Here is a 19,430-nt window from a genome sequence, read left to right on the forward strand (position 1 = left end):
AACGTGATGACGTCAGGCCTAGGCGGACGGGATACAAGAACGCGATGACGAAAGACGCTCTCCCTTTCCCCTCGGTCTGCAGCGAGGTAAGGGCTATCCCCTGGCCGCGATCTGCTTCCATCCGCGGCACCGGGCCCCCCCCCGCGCCCCGACGATGCCGCGCCGGGCACAGGGCGGCTCTAGGGACTGTCCTGGCCGCCCCGGGGATGTGCCTGCCCCCGGCCCGTCGGGGAGAGCCCCCGGCACAGACCTCCCCCCCCCTCCCCCGGTCTCGGGGAAGCTCGGCCGGGGCCCGGCGCTGGTTCCCCGGGCCGGGCGGGAGCTGCTAGGCCAGGTCTGCGGCGGCCGCTCGCGGGTCTGAGCCTGCCCCGCCCGCAGTGACCCCCGCCCCCCTGTTGTGGAGTGTTCATGGCGGGGGCCCAGGCGCGGGGCAGCCCGCTAGCCGCGTTCCGGGCTCCCTGCGCGGCGTGGCCGGGGCGTGGAGCGGCGGCGCGGCCGCTCCCTTGGCCTGTGGGCCCCGGGCCGGAGAGGCTGGGCTGGGCTGGGTCTGGCTGGCTGGCTGGGGAAGGCGCAGGGCGGGTCTCTGTTGTCTCTGCCCTCACCCGGTGCTTGTCGTTGTAGAATGAAGACCATTCTCAGCAACCAGACTGTTGACATCCCGGAGAAAGGTACAGTCCCTTGCTAGTGGCACGTAAGCTTTGTACTCTCGTCCTGCAACAGGTTAACACTAGATTTTCTTGTCTTCCAGTCGACATTTCTCTGAAGGGCCGGGCAGTTATTGTGAAAGGTCCCAGAGGAACCTTGCGACGGGATTTTAACCACATCAATGTAGAGCTCTCCCTCTTGGGAAAGAAGCACAAGAAGGTGAGCATTGTAGGGATATTTTGGGATTATTTCTATATTCAGAGAGAGAAAGGATGATCTTGTGTCTGGGGTACTAATGAGGGATTTAAGTTTAAGTCCCTGCTCTGCCACGAACGTCCTGTGTGATTTTTTGGAAAGTCACTTAGCCTTGCTTGTCTGAGTTCTTGTATTTTTTAAAAAGTGACAGTAGTATTTTCTTATATCACAGGGTATTGTGAGTCTAAATACTAAAGATTGTGAGGTGCTCAAGGGATCATATAAGTTTCTAAGGTGGCTAGGCGCATCTTGGGTGTTTGAGTCAGGGTTCAGTATTGATATGCAGTCAGGTATTACGAGTGTCTGTCAGCAGGCATGCTCTTTTTAAATGTTCAGTTTTGGAGGTACAGTTTTGAGGAGGTTTTCAGTGTTAAAAATTGTGGGGTATGTATGTAATTAGAAATGTTGAATGAACATTTTATTCATTTACTGAAGGATGCTTTTAGATTTCCCAAATTAATTTTGTTCAGCTATAGTATTTTATTACTTAAACTGTAACTATATGTAGTAAGCAAGATTAACCTAGAATTCTGCTGCATTGATAGCTCAGTGCATCTTAGTTAAGTTTTCTTGGATATGTCATTTAATAGCAGATGAAGGTAGCTGATGTGCCTGGTCTGCTCTTTCAAATTTCTTTTCCAGTTCTGCTGGGCCATGACTTGGGGGGGGGGGGGTGCTCATTGGTACCTTAGCTATGCATTCATCACCAAGTTCAGTTGGTGTTTGGTGGTGATTACAAGGAGGCTAGATAGAAAGCTTGATTCTGCTTACTGGGAAGTCATATTTTCAAGTTTTTTCTAAACAAGACATTCTAAAAACATTTCCCTAACCTAATACCTTTTGAATGAACATTTGACAAAGTGAGTATTAAAACCTGCTTAAAATCTTTGAGGTAAAGAGTATAGGTCTGGCACATTAGTGTTTTGCTTAACATGTAAAGAATGGCATACAATTTCCAGTGCATAGATTAAGAAATACGCCATTGGAGGGCTGCCTGGTGATACGTGAAATTGGTTAATGCTTTTGCTAATGAACAAGCACAAAACTTGCCATCACCATAGTTAGCAGTGTGGAGAGGTCAAATATTTCTATGTATATAGAAAAGGAGCTAGCTTCTCACCTAGACAGTCCATACAGGAAAAGGTTGATGGAACAATGCCAGGAAGTTTGCTTTGTTACTGCCCTGTACTTTCTCTTCCTGTTCAATATTTTGCACTCACACAAATATTTGTCATCTGAGGGTTTTAAAGCACTTTGCATCAGTATTCCTCAGACTCCTTTATACATGTTAAAAGCTCTATTTCACAAATGTGGAAATTGAGGTTTGTGGAGATTAAGTGATTTGCTGAAGGTTATACAAAAACCAGTTTAATTCCTTATGTGTAACATGTTTGTTAATTCTGAATTGAAACTGAACGCTTTGCTGAACTTTTATTATAGCTACGGGTTGACAAATGGTGGGGTAACAGAAAGGAGCTGGCAACTGTTCGTACAATTTGCAGTCATGTTCAAAACATGATCAAGGGTGTCACATTGGTAAGTTTTATTTTGAAATAGAATATTTGTCATTTGATTCTTAACAATTTCAGACAACTTCATTCTTATGAGAATTTTTGTAGCCATGCTAAATGAAAGGTACTGTATACAGTGTGGGTTACCTGTGATCTTGCCTTTGCCAGTGAGATCACTTTAGAGTTGGGAGAGAATGTTAAGCAGAAACATTAAAGATCTTTAGGGCTTGATTCTTCAAAAGCAACTCTTCTGTATTAAAAGTTAAAATACTCTCCAGAAACTGTCTAACATTTCATCACATTTGTCCAGTAACTCTTAAATGTATCTCCTAGTTTTGCAGTCTTATAGCTCTGTAACACAGCGGTTCTCAAACTTCAGTAACCCGAGGACCCCCATTTTGATTTTAAAATTTGCTGCCTACTCCCAGCAACCAACACTTAGGCCTGGCCCCACTCCGCCCCTTCCTCCAAGGTCCGGCCCCACCTCTTCCTGCCACCGCTCCAACCCTGCCCCTCCTCTTCCCCGATCCCGTCCCCCCTCCCCCTCCCGAGCACCTTCGCTCCCAGTGCCTCCTGCACGCAGGGGAGCTGCAGGAGGTGTTGGGAGGGAGGGGGAGGAGTTGATCAGCAAGGCTGCCCCGGACATGATTCTGCCCCCTCCCCTGAGTGGGCCCTGTCCCCCCTCCTACTCCTCCCTCCCAGGGCCTCCTGGACTTCTCTGGTGTGCAGGAGATGCTGGGAAGGTGGGGGAGGAGTTGAGTTGATGTGCGGGGGCCCGCAGACCCCCTCGAGTACCCTTGCAGACCTCAGTTTGAGAAATGCTGCTGTAACACATTTGAGTTGCATGGTGAAATTTTTGATTTGGTTACTCCCAGGGCTTTCGTTACAAAATGAGGTCTGTGTATGCTCACTTCCCCATCAACGTAGTTATACAGGAAAATGGCTCACTTGTGGAAATCCGTAACTTCCTGGGAGAGAAATATATCCGCAGGGTACGCATGAGACCAGGTAAGTCTAGTTAGAGGCCTTATACTTTGCAAATTGAAGTGAACATGCTGTGAATATGTTGTTGTAACAAACTTGCTTCTAGTAAGATTCGATGCTGTGAACTTTGTAATGGGCATCAGAAGACATATTGTTTATGGCCTGACTTTCAAAGGTGCTCGGTGCTCACAACAGATCGATTTTTCTGTAGAAGCTGTGAATGATCAACATCTGAAAATCATAATCTCTTAATAAACCAGGATAGATCCAGACTTTTTCTGAGGGTCCCATATTTTGCATCGGCACTCCCGCATATGCAATCTTGATTTTATTAGTTTCCAAGATACATGCATGACAAACTTCTGCTTTTGGCTTTGTTCTAAACATTTTTCATTATCACTTGAAATATTTAATTTAGACTTAAAAAAAGTAGCAATCTTGATGAAGCTTGTAAAGTTGTAGCTTTATGTAGGGAGGTCAGTGTTAAGTCTCTTTAATACAGTGAGTACAGAAAAATTAACTGCTGTAAGAACTTTACATTTATTTTAAGGATACATATGAAAAGCTTAGTTTGCAGCCTGTCTGCAGAAATCTTTCAAAAGTACAATTTCAAACAAGCTTATTCATTTGACATACACTCTTATCTGTAATCCATCAGTGTGTTATGTGTTTGTGGCAGTAGCCATTTTGGTTAAGTTTATTGGACAAATGGACATGTAACCCTAACTGCATTTTATACCTGTAGAGATTAAATATCTGCCATTGGAGGCATTCCTATAAACTAGCCTTACCCATTGTACTACAACTTAATTCACAAAAAATACTTAAGTTTTTGATTTGACATTTTGACAAGCAGGTTAGAGTAAATGAATTAATCAGCTCTTGCTCATATTCAGGATTGTCTAAAGCTTGTGAATTCACAGCCAGATATGAATAAGAGCTATAATGGACACCCATTACCTGACAATGGGAAGGACTTTAGAGTAAATCAAGTTGATCTGTTTGATCTCCACTTTGGATGAAAGCATCAGGTTAGATAACTGGTTGCATCTCAGACAACATTAGCAGATACAATAAGGGCTGATATTTATGTGGGTGCTGTCACTCTGTCTATTTGGCTACCTTATTTTTGTGGTTTATAATGGCATTGATAGTGGTGGGTCTTTGAGGATTTTGTGAAGATACAGGAATGTCTTTGGCCCGCATGGAGGGTAAGAGGTAAAATTTTGATCTAATGGCTGGCCTCACTAATCTCACTTGTGCAGTTCTTGAATTAAAAAAGAAAGTAGCAGACATATCCAAAACTAGCCATCAGAATTTCTGAAGTGCCCAAGTGATAACTGAATAATGTTCAGCCAAATTTGGAGCTTAACAGACCAAGCTGTTAGACTATCCAAAATGGATTCTTAAATTTTCGAACTCTTGTATCTGTTAATGTTACACTTCATTTTTGATTTGAGTTACAGGGTGGTTTTGATTTGAGTTACAGGGTGAGAAGGTTTTAATCTGCTTTATAAGGGAAAGCAGCTGAAACTTTGTATGTATAATAGTGCCTAGCACAAAGCAGGGGGCAGTCCTAATATTGGCCTCTGGATGCTATTGTAATAAATAATAGGAAGCTAATTATTGTAATATCCATATAGTCTTTTATGGATCTATAAATGAAGTCAAACAGGATTTCTGAAACAGCGACTGTTTTTCCTTGAATGTTTAGAAGTTACATAAAGTGCATCTGCCATACCTCCACAGATAAATATACAGCTTACTGTGTACTTTCCTTTCCCTTAGGTGTTGCCTGTGCAGTATCTCAAGCCCAGAAGGATGAGTTGATTCTTGAAGGGAATGACATTGAATTGGTATCAAACTCAGGTTTGTATACTAAGTATTTATGGAGGGAGAGAGATGTGTCACTAAGCTGTAGGACTAGCCCTTTAATTTGCAGGTGTCAATTCAGGAACTTTTTTTTTATATTTTAACAAACTGTTCCTGAAAAACTTCACTGAATTGAAGTGATAGCTCAAATCAACTTCTGTCTAGAAATTAAGTACTACTTATTGCGTAAGAATGGAAGACACAAATATTATTTGTCAGTGCATTTACTTGGAAAGCAGTAAAACTGACCCTGTATAGCTTTATTTTGTTTCTTTTATGCAGCAGCAGAAAAACATTTAAAACCATTATTGTAAAGCTCTTGTTGGTGAGAGGAGTTGGCACCTGAAAGTTCCAGGCTGCTTAAAAAGAAGTTTAGTCATTTCAAGTTGGCAGTATCCCTTCTAAGCTATTTCATCTCCTGTTTGAGTTCTGTGTCATCAGCTGAAATGTTGGAGTGTGTATAAGAATGGGCTGAGTTAGGGCACCGTCTTTGCTATGTCTTAAATTTCTTGTTTTTTTTGTAGCTGCCTTGATCCAGCAGGCCACCACAGTCAAGAACAAGGATATCAGAAAATTCTTGGATGGTATCTATGTTTCCGAGAAGGGAACAGTACAACAGGCTGATGAATAAAACTATAATAGGTTGGTATTTTATGCAGTAACATTCTGTATTATAATTTCAAAGGTACATGTGTAATTTGATAAATCAGGTCCCCGTCTTAAAGACTTCAGCAGATTTTTGGGAACAGGGAATGATCAATACGGGTGCGTGGGGCAGTGCTCTTGAACAGGTAACATGAAAAGTTACTTGCTAGTAGGGACTGGTCTATAGTTAAGTTTTTCTGCTTTAAGTATATGTTAGAGGCAACCCCCAGTATGGTTAAATGTAATTATACTGATATAAAAGTGCTTAAACCAGTGTAGGTTTTTCTGATTCAGGAAGCAAAATAAGCAATGCTAATATTAAAGCACCTCTATACTAGTACAGATGCATCCACACAAGAGCTTTTACTGGTATAATTGTCAGTAAAAAATTGCACCCCTGACTGACACAGATTGGTAAAACTTAAGAGTAGATCAGGTCTGGGCTTTGTTCTCCTGAGCATGGTGCATAATGCCATAGCTGAGGTCTTCAAGCAATATTTTGTCACTCTTGAGCTGCTATTCAGGTTCCTATCTGGTTTGATGCATTGGAGTGCAGACTCATTTGAATTTGGTGGTAAGACTTTTTTGCTCCTTAGTTTGGTGATGGCACAGAGCAGCGTATTGATAGGAAGATTTAGCAACATATTCATTGCCTAGTATTTTTGCCATTCAGTAGCTGTAAACCCACCAACATGGCATCCATTCACTTGAGGAGCAGATAATTTTTTTAACTTTGAATAATTGATGCACTATTGTTTGATTACTGAGTTTCTTGATGCATTTGTATTTGTCCTCTGTTACCAAACAATGAAACTAAAACACTTAATATTATGGAAGTAACTTACAGTTAAATGGTGCTACAAGCTTTTCCTTTAGGATTTTTTCACCAGTCTACAGACGTTTATACCACCAGCTTTTTCATCCAAATACGATTATATTTTGTTTGCAAAATATACCAGCGTGTCAGATGGCTGCAAAAGTCTCAAGTTGCATTTAAAATTAGTGTCACGAGTACCTTCTGCAGCATAAAAGCAAGGGAATATGCAAATTGGCTATTTCTATTTTAACTTTACTAAAGTTTTAGTACAGCAATTTTAACTTTTTAGTATCAGTGGATTCCACTTGAAACAGACATATTCCACCCAGACAAAGCCAATTTAAAACATCAACCCTGTTATCACCTGCTATGTAGAGGTCACTTCAGCCATGTGCAAGACTATTTATTCCATTTTAGTGCTGTTCTTTTGGGGGAGGGAGAAGATTAGTTACTCTTGAGCCATTGACTTTGACCATTTGCTTTAGTCAACCCAACTGAAAAATGGGTGAAGAACAGCTACTTGCATTGCATCTGAACTATGTTCCTGCTTAAATGATCAAAATGTGACAAGATTCTATGTCTGAATTCTTGAGTGATGCTTAACAAGTAGAACAGTTTTCTATGCTTTATATCAGATATGCTTTTAAAATATATTGAGATATCCACAAACTTTTAGTAATAAATCTAAGGGAATTTAGAGGGGATTGCACTGACATAGTAAAGCTTAAAACTGTATATATTGTTTTATAATTTAGCACTCTTCTTACTTTCAGTTGTCTAGATTCTGAAACAAACCACAAGTGGGACATCCGTAACTTACTACTTGATACAGCAAGTACCGAATGGGAAGTCTGGTGTAACACTGAACACAATGATGTGTTTAAAAAAAAAAAATAATAAAACAAGTATTCCACATTTTGAGTTCTGACTTTAAGATCTGAATAACAATGGCTATAATTCGGTGTATTATTATATTAAATTTAAAATTATCTTAAAATATTACTCTTTGGAGAAGCAGTTCCCCAAGTTAGTTTTGCAAGATGCCATAGTAGACGGTTGTATGTTTTTGCCATCCATTAACAGTGTACGTAACTCATAGCCTCTCAGAACCTTAGTGTAAAAGAAAGCAGCCTGAAATGATTTCTCTGAGATGTGTGGACTGTCCAGTTCATGTAATTGAAGTGCTAACTCTGAAGTAAAGATTTTTAAATGGTGAAAACTATTGATCACTTCAGCAGAAGAAGCAAACTCTAATATGTTTATTCGATAATCCCATTTCATTCTTTCTCTGACTTCAAAGGTTCAGGTTACCTTGACAGTTCCTAAAACTTGCTTCACCAACAGCTGCTTTAGTCAAGTTATCATTGTAAACTGAAGACTAAAGATGAGGACAATAGAATAAAATCCAAATATCAGTAGGGGCTGCATACTTTGTAGCTCGTGTAGGCCAAGTTCCTTGCATGCATCCCTCTATTCCACTCCACAAACTCCATATGTGCTACTGTCCATTGGTCTTTGTTTCCAGGACTCCCTGCAGTGCCCTCACCAGGGTTTCTCTAAGACTCCCATGGAAGGAGCTCTTTGTGCACTCCATTCCCATAGCAGTGCCTCCAGTTTTCCCTCACCAGGGGTTCTGTGCCACATTCTTCCCTCCACCCATTCCAAGTCCCCCACTTTTGCCCCCTATAGCGGGGGCTCTGAACCCTCATTCCTCCATGGAAGGGGCTCTGTGCCCCCCATGTCACCCTCTTCCCCTAGCATTTTTCTGCCTGAGGAATAAATCATTGAAGGGTGTGAACATGTTAAACTAGTGGGAGGACAGGCTGAGATAGGAATATTGTCTGCTAGGTGATTTTAGACCATTTATAAGGTGTTTGGAAGTGGCTGGGGGGCTTCATGTGTTCCCCATTTTCTCCCTTTTGATGTCTTCAGTTTTTCCTGAAAATGAGTAGGAATGTGGACACTGATGAATACAATGGTCTCTGAAATTTAGAACTATGATGTTCAAGTTACTGGGCTACAGACAAAAAATTGCCATTTAATTGAGTAAGACCTTTATGAACTTAGTCAAAAACAAGACTACCATTGTGATATTTTCAGTTATTTAAATACCACTGTACTTAAATGAAACTACTGCAGAAATTCCCTGTCTGCTGCAGAAATCATGGGTCTTCGCTGCAAAGTCTAAATAGATGCTTTGAATATTGTGGGTACCTTCTGTCAGCTTGGAGTGAACTGCTCCATGGTTAAGTTTTTCTTAGTGTGTGGCTGCAGAGCTAACAAATTTGTGACTGTAGCCCTGTCACATAACACTTTGCATATAAAATCTGCAGTACCATTATTAACTTACACATACAAGCTTTGAAGAAATACTTACTTTGTAAAGAAATGTGGGAATAAACGCAAAGCTCTGCAAAATACAGTTAAAATTTAAATGATGCAATCTCTCAAAGTAGGAGATAAGCCTCAAAACTAGTACTCACTGTTTCTGCTTAATTAGAATATCTTTTACAAACAAACGTAACTTTAAGTTAAGGCTGCCTATCTCCTGCTTCTCTGTGTCCTTGAGGAGAGATCTGTCCTTCCTCTAATTGCTTCCTACATTGACAAAGTGGCCTTGCATCCTGTCTGCCATGTCACCAGGATGAACAAAAATATCCCAGCCTGTTGTGCTCTCAATCCCTCCACTGATGCATGTGGGTGTACATGCCTTGGCCCTACCTGCAGTTGTTGCCCAGAGATTTGTGGAGTTGCAGGGTTGATCTGGAAGCTTCCCTTCACAATGGCTGATAGGCTATCAACCATGGTTACAACAGAATGTGTGTATGATGATCCTTGTATGCATAAGCTCATGCCTACTGTAACTCCCTTTGTCAGGAGGGGAGAGCCCTTCTTGTGGCTCTGATACATGCTGGAAGGGGCTTCTCCACCTCCTGTTGGCTGAAGGGGACAATAGTGGAGGTGGCATGAGGGGAGAGCCTGTCCCTAGTGTCACATGTTGGAATGTGCCTGGCAGACAGAAGGGGAGTCTCTTCCTCCCATAGGCCAGATGGGCACATGGCATGCAATTGGCTCTTTGCACACACATGCACACGCCTCAATTTAAAACCTTCCTTGGGATCCATGTGCCCTTTTGTGGGGATAGCTTGCTGCTGCAACAATTCCTGGAAGGGGCCTGGCTGGAGAACTCAGCCACACTACAGCAGCAGTAGCTGCTAGGGCAAAGTGTGTGTCCCCTCCACGAGTGGCAGGGGTAGGACCGAAGCTATGAGAGCAATACCTCTTTCTGGGGTGAGCACCTGGAGCTGGGTGGTGGTGGCAGCAGCCATCCAGGCTGCTGAAGGTGGCAGGCACACAGCAGCTGGGCTCACTGCTAGGATTGTACACCTAGCAGCAGGTGGTATGTGGGGAGCAGGGTTGTGGCTCAGTCAATGGGGATGGAGGTGTTAGAGGAGCCCTGACTAAGGGAGAACTGGGACAGAGTCTCTGGAGGGGTTCTGGGAGCAAGGTCTTGGGCTCAGAGGCCAAGGTTGGGGAAGGTGAGTGGACCACCCAAGGGTGGTCAAATAAGAGCTTCCCTGCAGGACTGTTCAGGCATCCCAGCTGCGGCCCCCCCCCCCGGGCTGTAGTGGTGAGGGTTGCCAGCATCTCCCTGCAAGGGAGGGGGCTGGAAGTAGGCCTTTGTGCACCATGTTCAGAGCTGCAGTTCTGCCCCCACCTAGGGCAGTGGAAAACTGGTCCTATGAGGTGTAAGAGGGCTGCCTCTTTCTTGGGGTGTGGGGGTTAAGTGTGGGGGAAGCATGGCCCTGGGCTGAGGAGGCAGGTGACTGAAAGTAGGATGCACGGGGGCAGTGCACCCAAGACAGATGTTTTAACTGCAATAGAGGGGGCTGATGCTTTCCTCTCCCTCCCCTCTTCCCCCCCCCCCCAGAGGTAGCAGGCTACCCATCCTTACACACTGACCACAAGTTCTTTTGAGAATGGGAAGCGCTATGAGAATTTATCAAACACTTAGGGAAAACAAATTTGGAAAGGAGAATATGTGGATATGTTCACCCTGCTGTATCAGCTGGAGGATGTGGATGGAGAAAATAAGCCCAAGGTGGCTAATGCACTAGAGAATTGGACCTGGCCTTTTATGTATATGCAAGCTTAATATGTGAAAGAAACCCCCAGAGAGGTGTGTCTTTTTTCAGATATTTAGCATAGGCATATGATGAGGTCCTCAGATGGTGGGCAGCAAAGAACCCAAACCCAAAGGACCCAGAATTATGGCTGGTATATATGACACCATGCCATCCTATTCAGTACATTTATCCAGACAACAGGGTAGTTATACCCAAACTGCAGGCTTCCAAAAGGAATATCACATTTATTCTATTTCTGTTGCGAATTCAAGGTAGCTCAGGGTGTGAATAAACACACCCCTGACTGACACCACTATGTTTAAGAAAAAACACACCATCAGTGTAGATGCAACTATGCCCACAAAGGACAGCTTTTAGCAGCATAGCTAATATTGTTTGGGGCTGTGGTGTTCCTACACCACAAGAAAAGCTGCTCTCTGTGTATGCTGTGTCTATCCATGGGAGCTATGCTGCCAAAGACTTTGTAGCGTAGAAATAGACGGTGGGTGCTGAAACAATATCTGGGAGCTTTGTCCACTGACCAAATGAGCCAAGAGAAAAAGTAAACCAATGTGAATGGGAACATCTCAATCTCTAAACATCACATAAAATACAGTTTGTAAGAGACATTGTGGGGTAAATGTAATCTCTATAAACACAAATATGTTAGACAACAGGTTTAGTGAAAATAAGGTAGTTTTGAGACACCTATGAGCCTGTGAAAATGTCATTTTTAATAGAATACACATAGAATTCTTGAGAGAATAGACATTTCTAAACAAACTGCTCTCATATTTCTTTATGACAGGATTTGCAACACTGAGGGCTGCACTGGCAGTTTACCAAGAGTACAGGAGGCTCAGCCAGTTTGCACATTTTCCAGAAATAAATACATATTACTTATAGTTGTGTGCATATCTATTTTCTGTGATGGATTAATAGAGCTTGTTTTAATGGTTTCCAGTAATAAAAATCTGTACACGACTGACTGATTTTTGTCCCTACCTTCCAGGGGAAAACAAGCAGTGGTTGTATATCATAATGTCTTGTTCCCAACTTGTCCTAGGAGCCATTACTTAATCTCAACTTTCACAGTGTCAGAGTTAGGCATTTATGTCAATGATGAAGTTAGTCAGATTTATGCCTTTGCAACTAAGACCAGTATCTGGTCCAAACTATTTAATCCTTGGTGTTGAATTTAACTGGAATTTTTTAAAGCTGTCACATTTGCAAAGAACTGCAGATACAAACTTATCAATGACCAAACATATCTGAGTGTCCATCACAAAATTTCTAGTTTGAAGACATTTATATATAAAAGTGCACATCAGTTCTCACAGCTTAATATCTTTTCAAGTCAAACTAGTTAACAAATGATTCCAGGGCACAAGGAGAAACCATTTAACTTGCTTCAAAAGCTCGATAAAAATCACTGGTACCCATCAACATCAGTTTTTCTTCTCCCTTGTGTAATTATTTTCCATTCCTCCACTGAATGTTATTTGGTGTGTATAACTGGAGTGACTCACATAGTGCTTCTCAGAAATTGTCCCATCCTCTTTATCCTATACAGAAAGCAGATGCAGACAGTGATGAATCTAGTTGAGAGTAGCTTTGTGTCCCTTTTTAAATGGGGGACAGATGTGTTGGAAGTTTTTTGCCCTATACAGTTTTCTTCTTTTTCTTTTGTGAAAAATTATAATTGTTAGAAGCAGGACAAAAGAGGAGAAAAGGCAGCAGCCAAAGAATATCAGAGGCTTCTCTTGTGAGAGAAACAAACAGAAGGTACACTGTGTTTTTTCCTCTGATTGATCACATAGATCACTAGAATACTCTCCAGGAAAGCCATTGCGGCTAATCAGGTTGTTGTAAATTTGTATTGAAGACTTGGCTCTTGAATCAGAAGTGAAGAATCCAAATCTGGGTTTTGATTTTTCTTCAGTCAGTTTAAATGCATAATAACCTCTAATCTTTACTTTATCAATGTGATATGCTGAAAAAAAAGGAATGAATGTTGATAAATTCTCCTTATGTATGAAAAGCTATTTAAGATCTCAAATGACTGCAACATTTATAAAAGGTAAAAATTATAACTGCATTATAAAACAAAATAGTTACTTCAGTGTGCTATATAAATAGTTAATTAATCCTAATACCTAATTGCCATGGTTATTCTAATCATCACCAAGGAGATCTAGTGAGTGGAATTAGAATTCAGGAGTTCACACATTACAGTCCTGACTTTAGTCTACTAGCACCAGATTTTAAAATGTGTTTAGGCACTTAAAGATGCAGATAAGTACTTCGCAAGATTCCCAGAACTGCTGGGCGCATAACTCCCCTTCAAATCAACGGGAGTTAGGACACCTAGTAGGATTTTCAAAAGTACCTATCTCTATCTTTAGGTGCCTAAATACCTTCAAGAATCTGGCCCCACAGAGTCTAATCATAGTTTGGATGAGTGGTTTTGGAAAAAGAGGTCAAAAAACATTCTGAGAGGGAATCGGCAGCTCTGAAAGATTAGGAATCCCTATACTAGGCTATTATAGTAAAATAGTTTTCACTTACCTGCCAAGCAAAAGACAGTTATGTACCTGTGCTGTAACGGCTGTTCATTGAGCTGTGGGTGCCAATGTGTATTCCATGCAGGTGTGCGTGCATTGAGCGCACCAAAGCCAGATAACTTTGCCTAACAGTACCTGTATGGGGCACTGCTCATACCCTCTGGCCTTAGCCCCTCTCCAAGCTATTTAAGGATGGGGTTGCCCCTACACCTCTCAGTTTCTTTGCATTGAATGTCAAGAATTGAGACTTTGATGCAGACGGGATGAAGGGTGGCTTGTGGCATACACGTCTGCACACACATCATGAACAAGAGTAACACTACAGGTAAGTAACCATCTTTTCTTCTTTGAGTGGCTGCAGATGTGTATTCCACTCACATGACTCATAAGCAGTATCAGAAGGAGGTAGGGCTCAGAATCTACTTAAAATGCAATTGCAAGAGCGCCTTCCCAAAATTTGCATCTGATCTGGTTGCATGGGCGGCGGGTATAAGAGGCCAGGGGAAGCTAAGCCTCCCCAAAAGGGATGTGGTGCACTTCCCTCTGGAGGTGTGCCACCCCGAGGCCCCACTCCGGCTCATCCTGTGCTGCTCCACTTCCCCCCTACCCCCATCCCGTGCAGCTTCTCTTTCTGCTCCAGCTCCTCCCCTTCCCTCGAGGGCCCACCTGTCACTTGCACCTTTCTGCCCCCAGTGGGTGAGGGGCTTGAGGGGGCGAAGAGGTGCGAGTGGCAGGTGAGGGGGCCAGGGAGGGAGGCAGAGCAGGGCTTGGGGCGGAGTGTGGGCAGGTCCTTGCGGGGAGAAGGTCAAGTGGGGGTGGGCCTCAGAGCAGAGCAAGGGGCATGGCCCCCCATTTCTAGGGTGCTCGTGCCCAGCCTCCACAAATGCAGAAGTCATGCGCTGACCTTGTTTGGACGCAGACATAATAGCATAGTATTTGGTTGAAGTATGTATGGAAAACCACATAGCAGTGCTGCAAATGTCCAGTATCAAAAAGTCACTGAGAAAAGAAATCAAAGTCACTCGAAACTTTGTTGAATGGTATCTCAACCTCTGCGGAGGAGGCATCCAAGCTATTCCATAAGTCATTGTGATATACCTTCTCCCTGAAGGACCAGAGAAAGGAGAACTTTCTTGTTAGGGAAGCACCAGTCCTTAAGCCAGGAGCAACATTCCATGTCAGCTCCAAAGAGGAGTGTGGGGCCAGATGATCTGTGGAGGCTCCCAGTGCTAAACCGGCCCAGATGGCATGTTCTAAAAGGTGCTGCTTTAGACTCGTCCCTCGCCACCTGTGTGCTCTTTTTAAATCACTCGCAGATGGAGCACCTTTCTTTAATATGCCCTTCTCCCAGGCACAACAAACATAGTGTGTGGGGTCACTATTGGGGATAGCCACTCTACATAATGAGCAATGTTTAAACCCTGGTGAGGGCATCACCCAGGATAATTATCTATCTATTCTAAGTACTACAGCTAAATCTAAGGGTAATACTAAACTATGCTAACAATTAATTATATACAACAAAGTTCCAGAAAAAAACTGAAACAAACAGTGAGGTAAACTACTACACCAAATGCTGCGACTCTAGCTGTGGGTGGTGAGAAGGAACTATGGGGTATTGGATCAGTGCTGCCCTTAAATATCCTGGGGAGGGGCTAAGGGCCAGAAGACACAAGAACCACCCCTATGGTACTGCAAGGCAAAGTTCTCCGGCTTTGATGAGCTTGGCATGTGCATACTTGAGTAGAACATACATCTGCAACCCCTCAAAACAGCAGCTAGATTCAAAGTTGCACATTTCCCCTGAAACAGTAGGTTGAATTGTAAACACTTTGGAGCAAGGATTACCTGCTCATTATAAGTGTGTACAAGGCCTAGCCAAAAGGGGCCCCAATCAGGGACTGGGATCTTCAGGCACTACTCCAATAAAAATAATACACATTCCTAACACCTAAAATGACCCTTAGGAGATAAAATTATAGCTACTTTAAAAAACAAAATAGTAAAAATAATTACTCACCATTTCACCTTTGAATTCATATGTAAGCACAGAGAAAATCCATAATATTATTTAAATAAGCTAATTTTGTAAAAGTAAGTTTTATAAATTGAACTTTTGGGCTCTCTTTGAAGAGATACACTTCTACAGTTTTAAAAATAAGAATTTCATGACAACTAGCCTGAGGATTCCCTATAGGAAAATAGTTATATTTCTTTGTAGGGACTTCGGGATGCAAAGGAAAAAATTCCTAGTTTAGTTTAATCTTTAGAACTGATTTCCCTTACCATGCCCTGGGTCATAATAGAAACAAGGCAGGTGAGGTAAATGTCTTTTATTGAACCAACTTATTGTATAAAGTCATTTGTAGGGTTCTGTTATTGTAGCTGATCTCAGTGTCCCAGAAGTTGAAAATTATTATATACAAGAAACCCATGGATCACCACACTTACCTCCACAGATCCAGTAACCACCTCAGATGTGCCAAAAAGTCTGTTATCTACAGTCACACACTTAGATACCACAACATTTGCTTCAAAGAGAACATCTGGGATACACACTTAAAACCACCTTCACTAAACAAGGACACTGCAGAAATGAAAAGGAGTATTTGTGGCACCTTAGAGACTAACCAATTTATTTGAGCATAAGCTTTCGTGAGCTACAGCTCACTTCATCGGATGCATACTTTGGAAAGTATAGAAGATCTTTTTATACACACAAAGCATGAAAAAATGGGTGTTTACCACTACAAAAGGTTTTCTCTCCCCCCACCCCACTCTCCTGCTGGTAATAGTTTATCTAAAGTGATCACGCTCCTTACGATGTGTATGATAATCAAGGTGGGCCATTTCCGGCACAAATCCAGGGTTTAACAAGAACGTCTGGGGGGGGGGGTAGGAAAAAGAATCATAGATATGTGGGCATAGTTGGCAACGGGCTTTGTTGCAAGGATAGGTTCCTGGGTTAGTGGTTCTGTTGTGTGGTATGTGGTTGCTGGTGAGTATTTGCTTCAGGTTGGGGGGCTGTCTGTAGGCAAGGACTGGCCTGTCTCCCAAGATTTGTGAGAGTGTTGGGTCATCCTTCAGGATAGGTTGTAGATCCTTAATAATGCGTTGGAGGGGTTTTAGTTGGGGGCTGAAGGTGATGGCTAGATGCGTTCTGTTATTTTCTTTGTTATTTTACATTTGGGGACAATGTATACCTTCAAATCAGCGGCACTGCTATGGGTACCCACATGGCCCAACAGTATGCCAACATTTTTATGGCTGACTTAGAACAGCGCTTCCTCAGCTCTCGTCCCCTAACGCCCCTACTCTACTTGCACTATATTGATGACATCTTGCCAACTGTGCCCACATATCTATTCAGGGGACACAATCACAGGGCCTAATAACATCAGCCACACTATCAGAGGCTCGTTCACCTGCGCATCTATCAATGTGATATATACCATCATGTGCCAGCAATGCCCCTCTGCCATGTACATTGGTCAAACTGGACAGTCTCTACGTAAAAGAATAAATGGACACAAATCCGATGTCAAGAATTATAACATTCATAAACCAGTCGGAGAACACTTCAATCTCTCTAGTCACGCGATTACAGACATGAAAGTTGCGATATTACAACAAAAAAACTTCAAAACCAGACTCCAGTGAGACACTGTTGAATTGGAATTCATTTGCAAATTGGACACAATTAACTTAGGCTTGAATAGAGACTGGGAGTGGCTAAGTCATTATGCAAGGTAACCCATTTCCCCTTGTTTTTTCCTACCCCCCTCAGACGTTCTTGTTAAACCCTGGATTTGTGCCGGAAATGGCCCAACTTGATTATCATACACATTGTAAGGAGAGTGATCACTTTAGATAAGGTATTACCAGCAGGAGAGTGGGGTGGGGGGGAGAAAACCTTTTGTAGTGGTAAACACCCATTTTTTCATGCTTTGTGTGTATAAAAAGATCTTCTATATTTTCCACAGTATACATCCGATGAAGTGAGCTGTAGCTCTCAAAAGCTTATGCTCAAATAAATTGGTTAGTCTCTAAGGTGCCACAAGTACTCCTTTTCTTTTTGCGAATACAGACTAACACGGCTGTTACTCTGAAACTTCAGAAATGAAGCATATTGCCTCATGGAACAAGCCACCCAAATAATCTAGAAGAGCCTGCTTCAATGCTGGGGGGAAAAATACAAACCACTGACTCCACACTCCTAGTTGTCACCTACCACCCCACACTGGAACCAATATGGGGTGTCATCAAACAATTACAACCCATGTTTTGTGGGGACCACATCCTGAAAGTGTAGGTTGCTTACTGTAACTGGAGGTTCTTCGAGATGTGTGTTCCCTATCTGTATTTCACACATATGGTATGCATGTGCACCACGTGCCTGAGTCTGGTAATTCTTCAAAGCAGTGTCTGTTGGTCCATACACATGCAGTAGCTCTCCTTGTACTCCTGACTGAGGATATAAGAGGCATTGAAGGTCGACGCCTCTCCAGTTCCTCTTCTTACTGCCCATCTAACAGGATCTGAAGGGGGATGGGTAGTGGAATACTGATAGGGACCACACATCTTAAAGAACCTCCAGTTACAATAAGTAACCTCCACTACTTCTTTGAGTGCTGGTCACTATGCGTATTCCACATGTGGGTGATTGCAGTGTTCAGACTGGAGGCAAGTGCGAGGAAGCTGGTAGCAAAGATGCCGATCCCACTACTGCATCCACAGCTGAGGCACAAACTAGAGCATAGTGTGTCGTTAACATACGGATAGAACTCCAGGTGGCTGCCCTGCAGAGGGATGTCAGATAGGGATGCCATGGAGGCAACTTGTGCTCACATGGAGTGAGCTATGACACCCACAGGAGGAGGATTTTTTTGCTATTTTGTAGCATTCCAAGATGCATCTGAAACCCACTTACAAATCCTCTGGGAGGATATGACTTGCCCATGCAATGTTTCTGCTATGACAAAAAGTCTTGGTGATTTCCTAACGGGTTTGATTCTTTTCAGGTAGAACGCCAGGGCACACCGGACATCAAGAGAGTGAAGACTCATTTTCAGAGGAAGCATGGGGCTTTCAGGAAAAATATAGGTAAGTGTATCATTTGATTGATGTGGAACTGAGAAACAATCTTGGGGAGAAATTTGGTGTGTAGCCAAAGAGAAACCTTGTCTTTGTGACACTGTATAAGGAGGTTCTGCCATGATGGCTCTGAGCTTCCTGGCCAAACGACGGACAGGTGGGTGATGGCACATGTCACCATTGGTTTGAAAGGCAGACCTGTGAGTATTGACAGGATGAGGTCAATGTCCCATTGAGGTGTAGGTTTAAGCACTGGTGGGAAGATACTGATCAGACCTTTCATAAATCGTACTGTAGCTGCGTGCGTCAAGACAGAATGTCCTTCCAACGGAGGGTGGAAAGCACTAATTGCTGTTAGGTGTACTCACAGCAAACTAATAGCGAGACATGAAGTCTTCAGGGACAGGAGATAGTCTAGGACAACTGGGATGCTTAAGGTAACTGGAGAATGTTGATGGAGTTGTGCCAGGCCAAAAAGCATCTCCATTTGGCCAGATAGCAGATTCTAGTAGAATCTTTTCTACTTTGATTAAGGATCACCTGAACGAGCGCTGAGCATGAGCATTCTGTTTCCAACCCCCATCCAAACACCAGGACGTGAGGTACAGTGAGACTAGATTGGGATGCTTGATTTCCCCTCCTTCCTGGGTTAGGAGATCTGGGAATGGGAAGATCATGATTGGTGGGTGGGCAGACATTGTTAGAAGTTCTGTGAACCAGAACTTTCTGGTCCAATAGGATGCTAGGAGAAGGATATTGGCTCTGTCATGATGTATCTTCCCTACGACCAGTGGAAGCAGGGGAATGGGAAGCAAGGCATATCTGAGGCTGTTTGTCCAAGACAGCAGAAGGTCGCAGTCCTGGGAATCGCAACCCATGGCTCCTTTGAAACAATACAAGGGGAGCTTTCTGTTCA

The 19,430-nt window shown here is 42.9% G+C and overlaps 2 protein-coding genes across 2 annotated transcripts in view; one reads left to right on the top strand and one right to left on the bottom strand.

Moving 5' to 3' along the window:
• Positions 1-4: 4 nt before the first annotated feature.
• On the top strand, positions 5-7,644 carry RPL9 (ribosomal protein L9). Its single transcript, XM_084626156.1, has 8 exons — positions 5-86; positions 622-668; positions 749-864; positions 2,341-2,436; positions 3,287-3,419; positions 5,184-5,264; positions 5,792-5,909; positions 7,503-7,644. Exons 2-7 carry the CDS (start codon positions 623-625, stop codon positions 5,896-5,898), a joined length of 579 nt encoding a protein of 192 aa, XP_084482282.1. The 5' UTR covers positions 5-86; position 622; the 3' UTR covers positions 5,899-5,909; positions 7,503-7,644.
• The window catches only part of KLB (klotho beta), a 51,084-nt gene continuing 39,156 nt past the window's right edge, over positions 7,503-19,430 (bottom strand). Inside the window, exon 6 of the mRNA XM_084626152.1 lies at positions 7,503-12,849. Coding sequence (XP_084482278.1) covers positions 12,455-12,849 — 395 coding nt within the window. The 3' untranslated portion in view covers positions 7,503-12,454. The remainder of the gene's footprint in view (positions 12,850-19,430) is intronic.

The sequence above is a fragment of the Lepidochelys olivacea genome (genome assembly GCF_965140295.1).
Source record: "Lepidochelys olivacea isolate rLepOli2 genome assembly, chromosome: 4".
Taxonomy (NCBI): domain Eukaryota; kingdom Metazoa; phylum Chordata; order Testudines; family Cheloniidae; genus Lepidochelys; species Lepidochelys olivacea.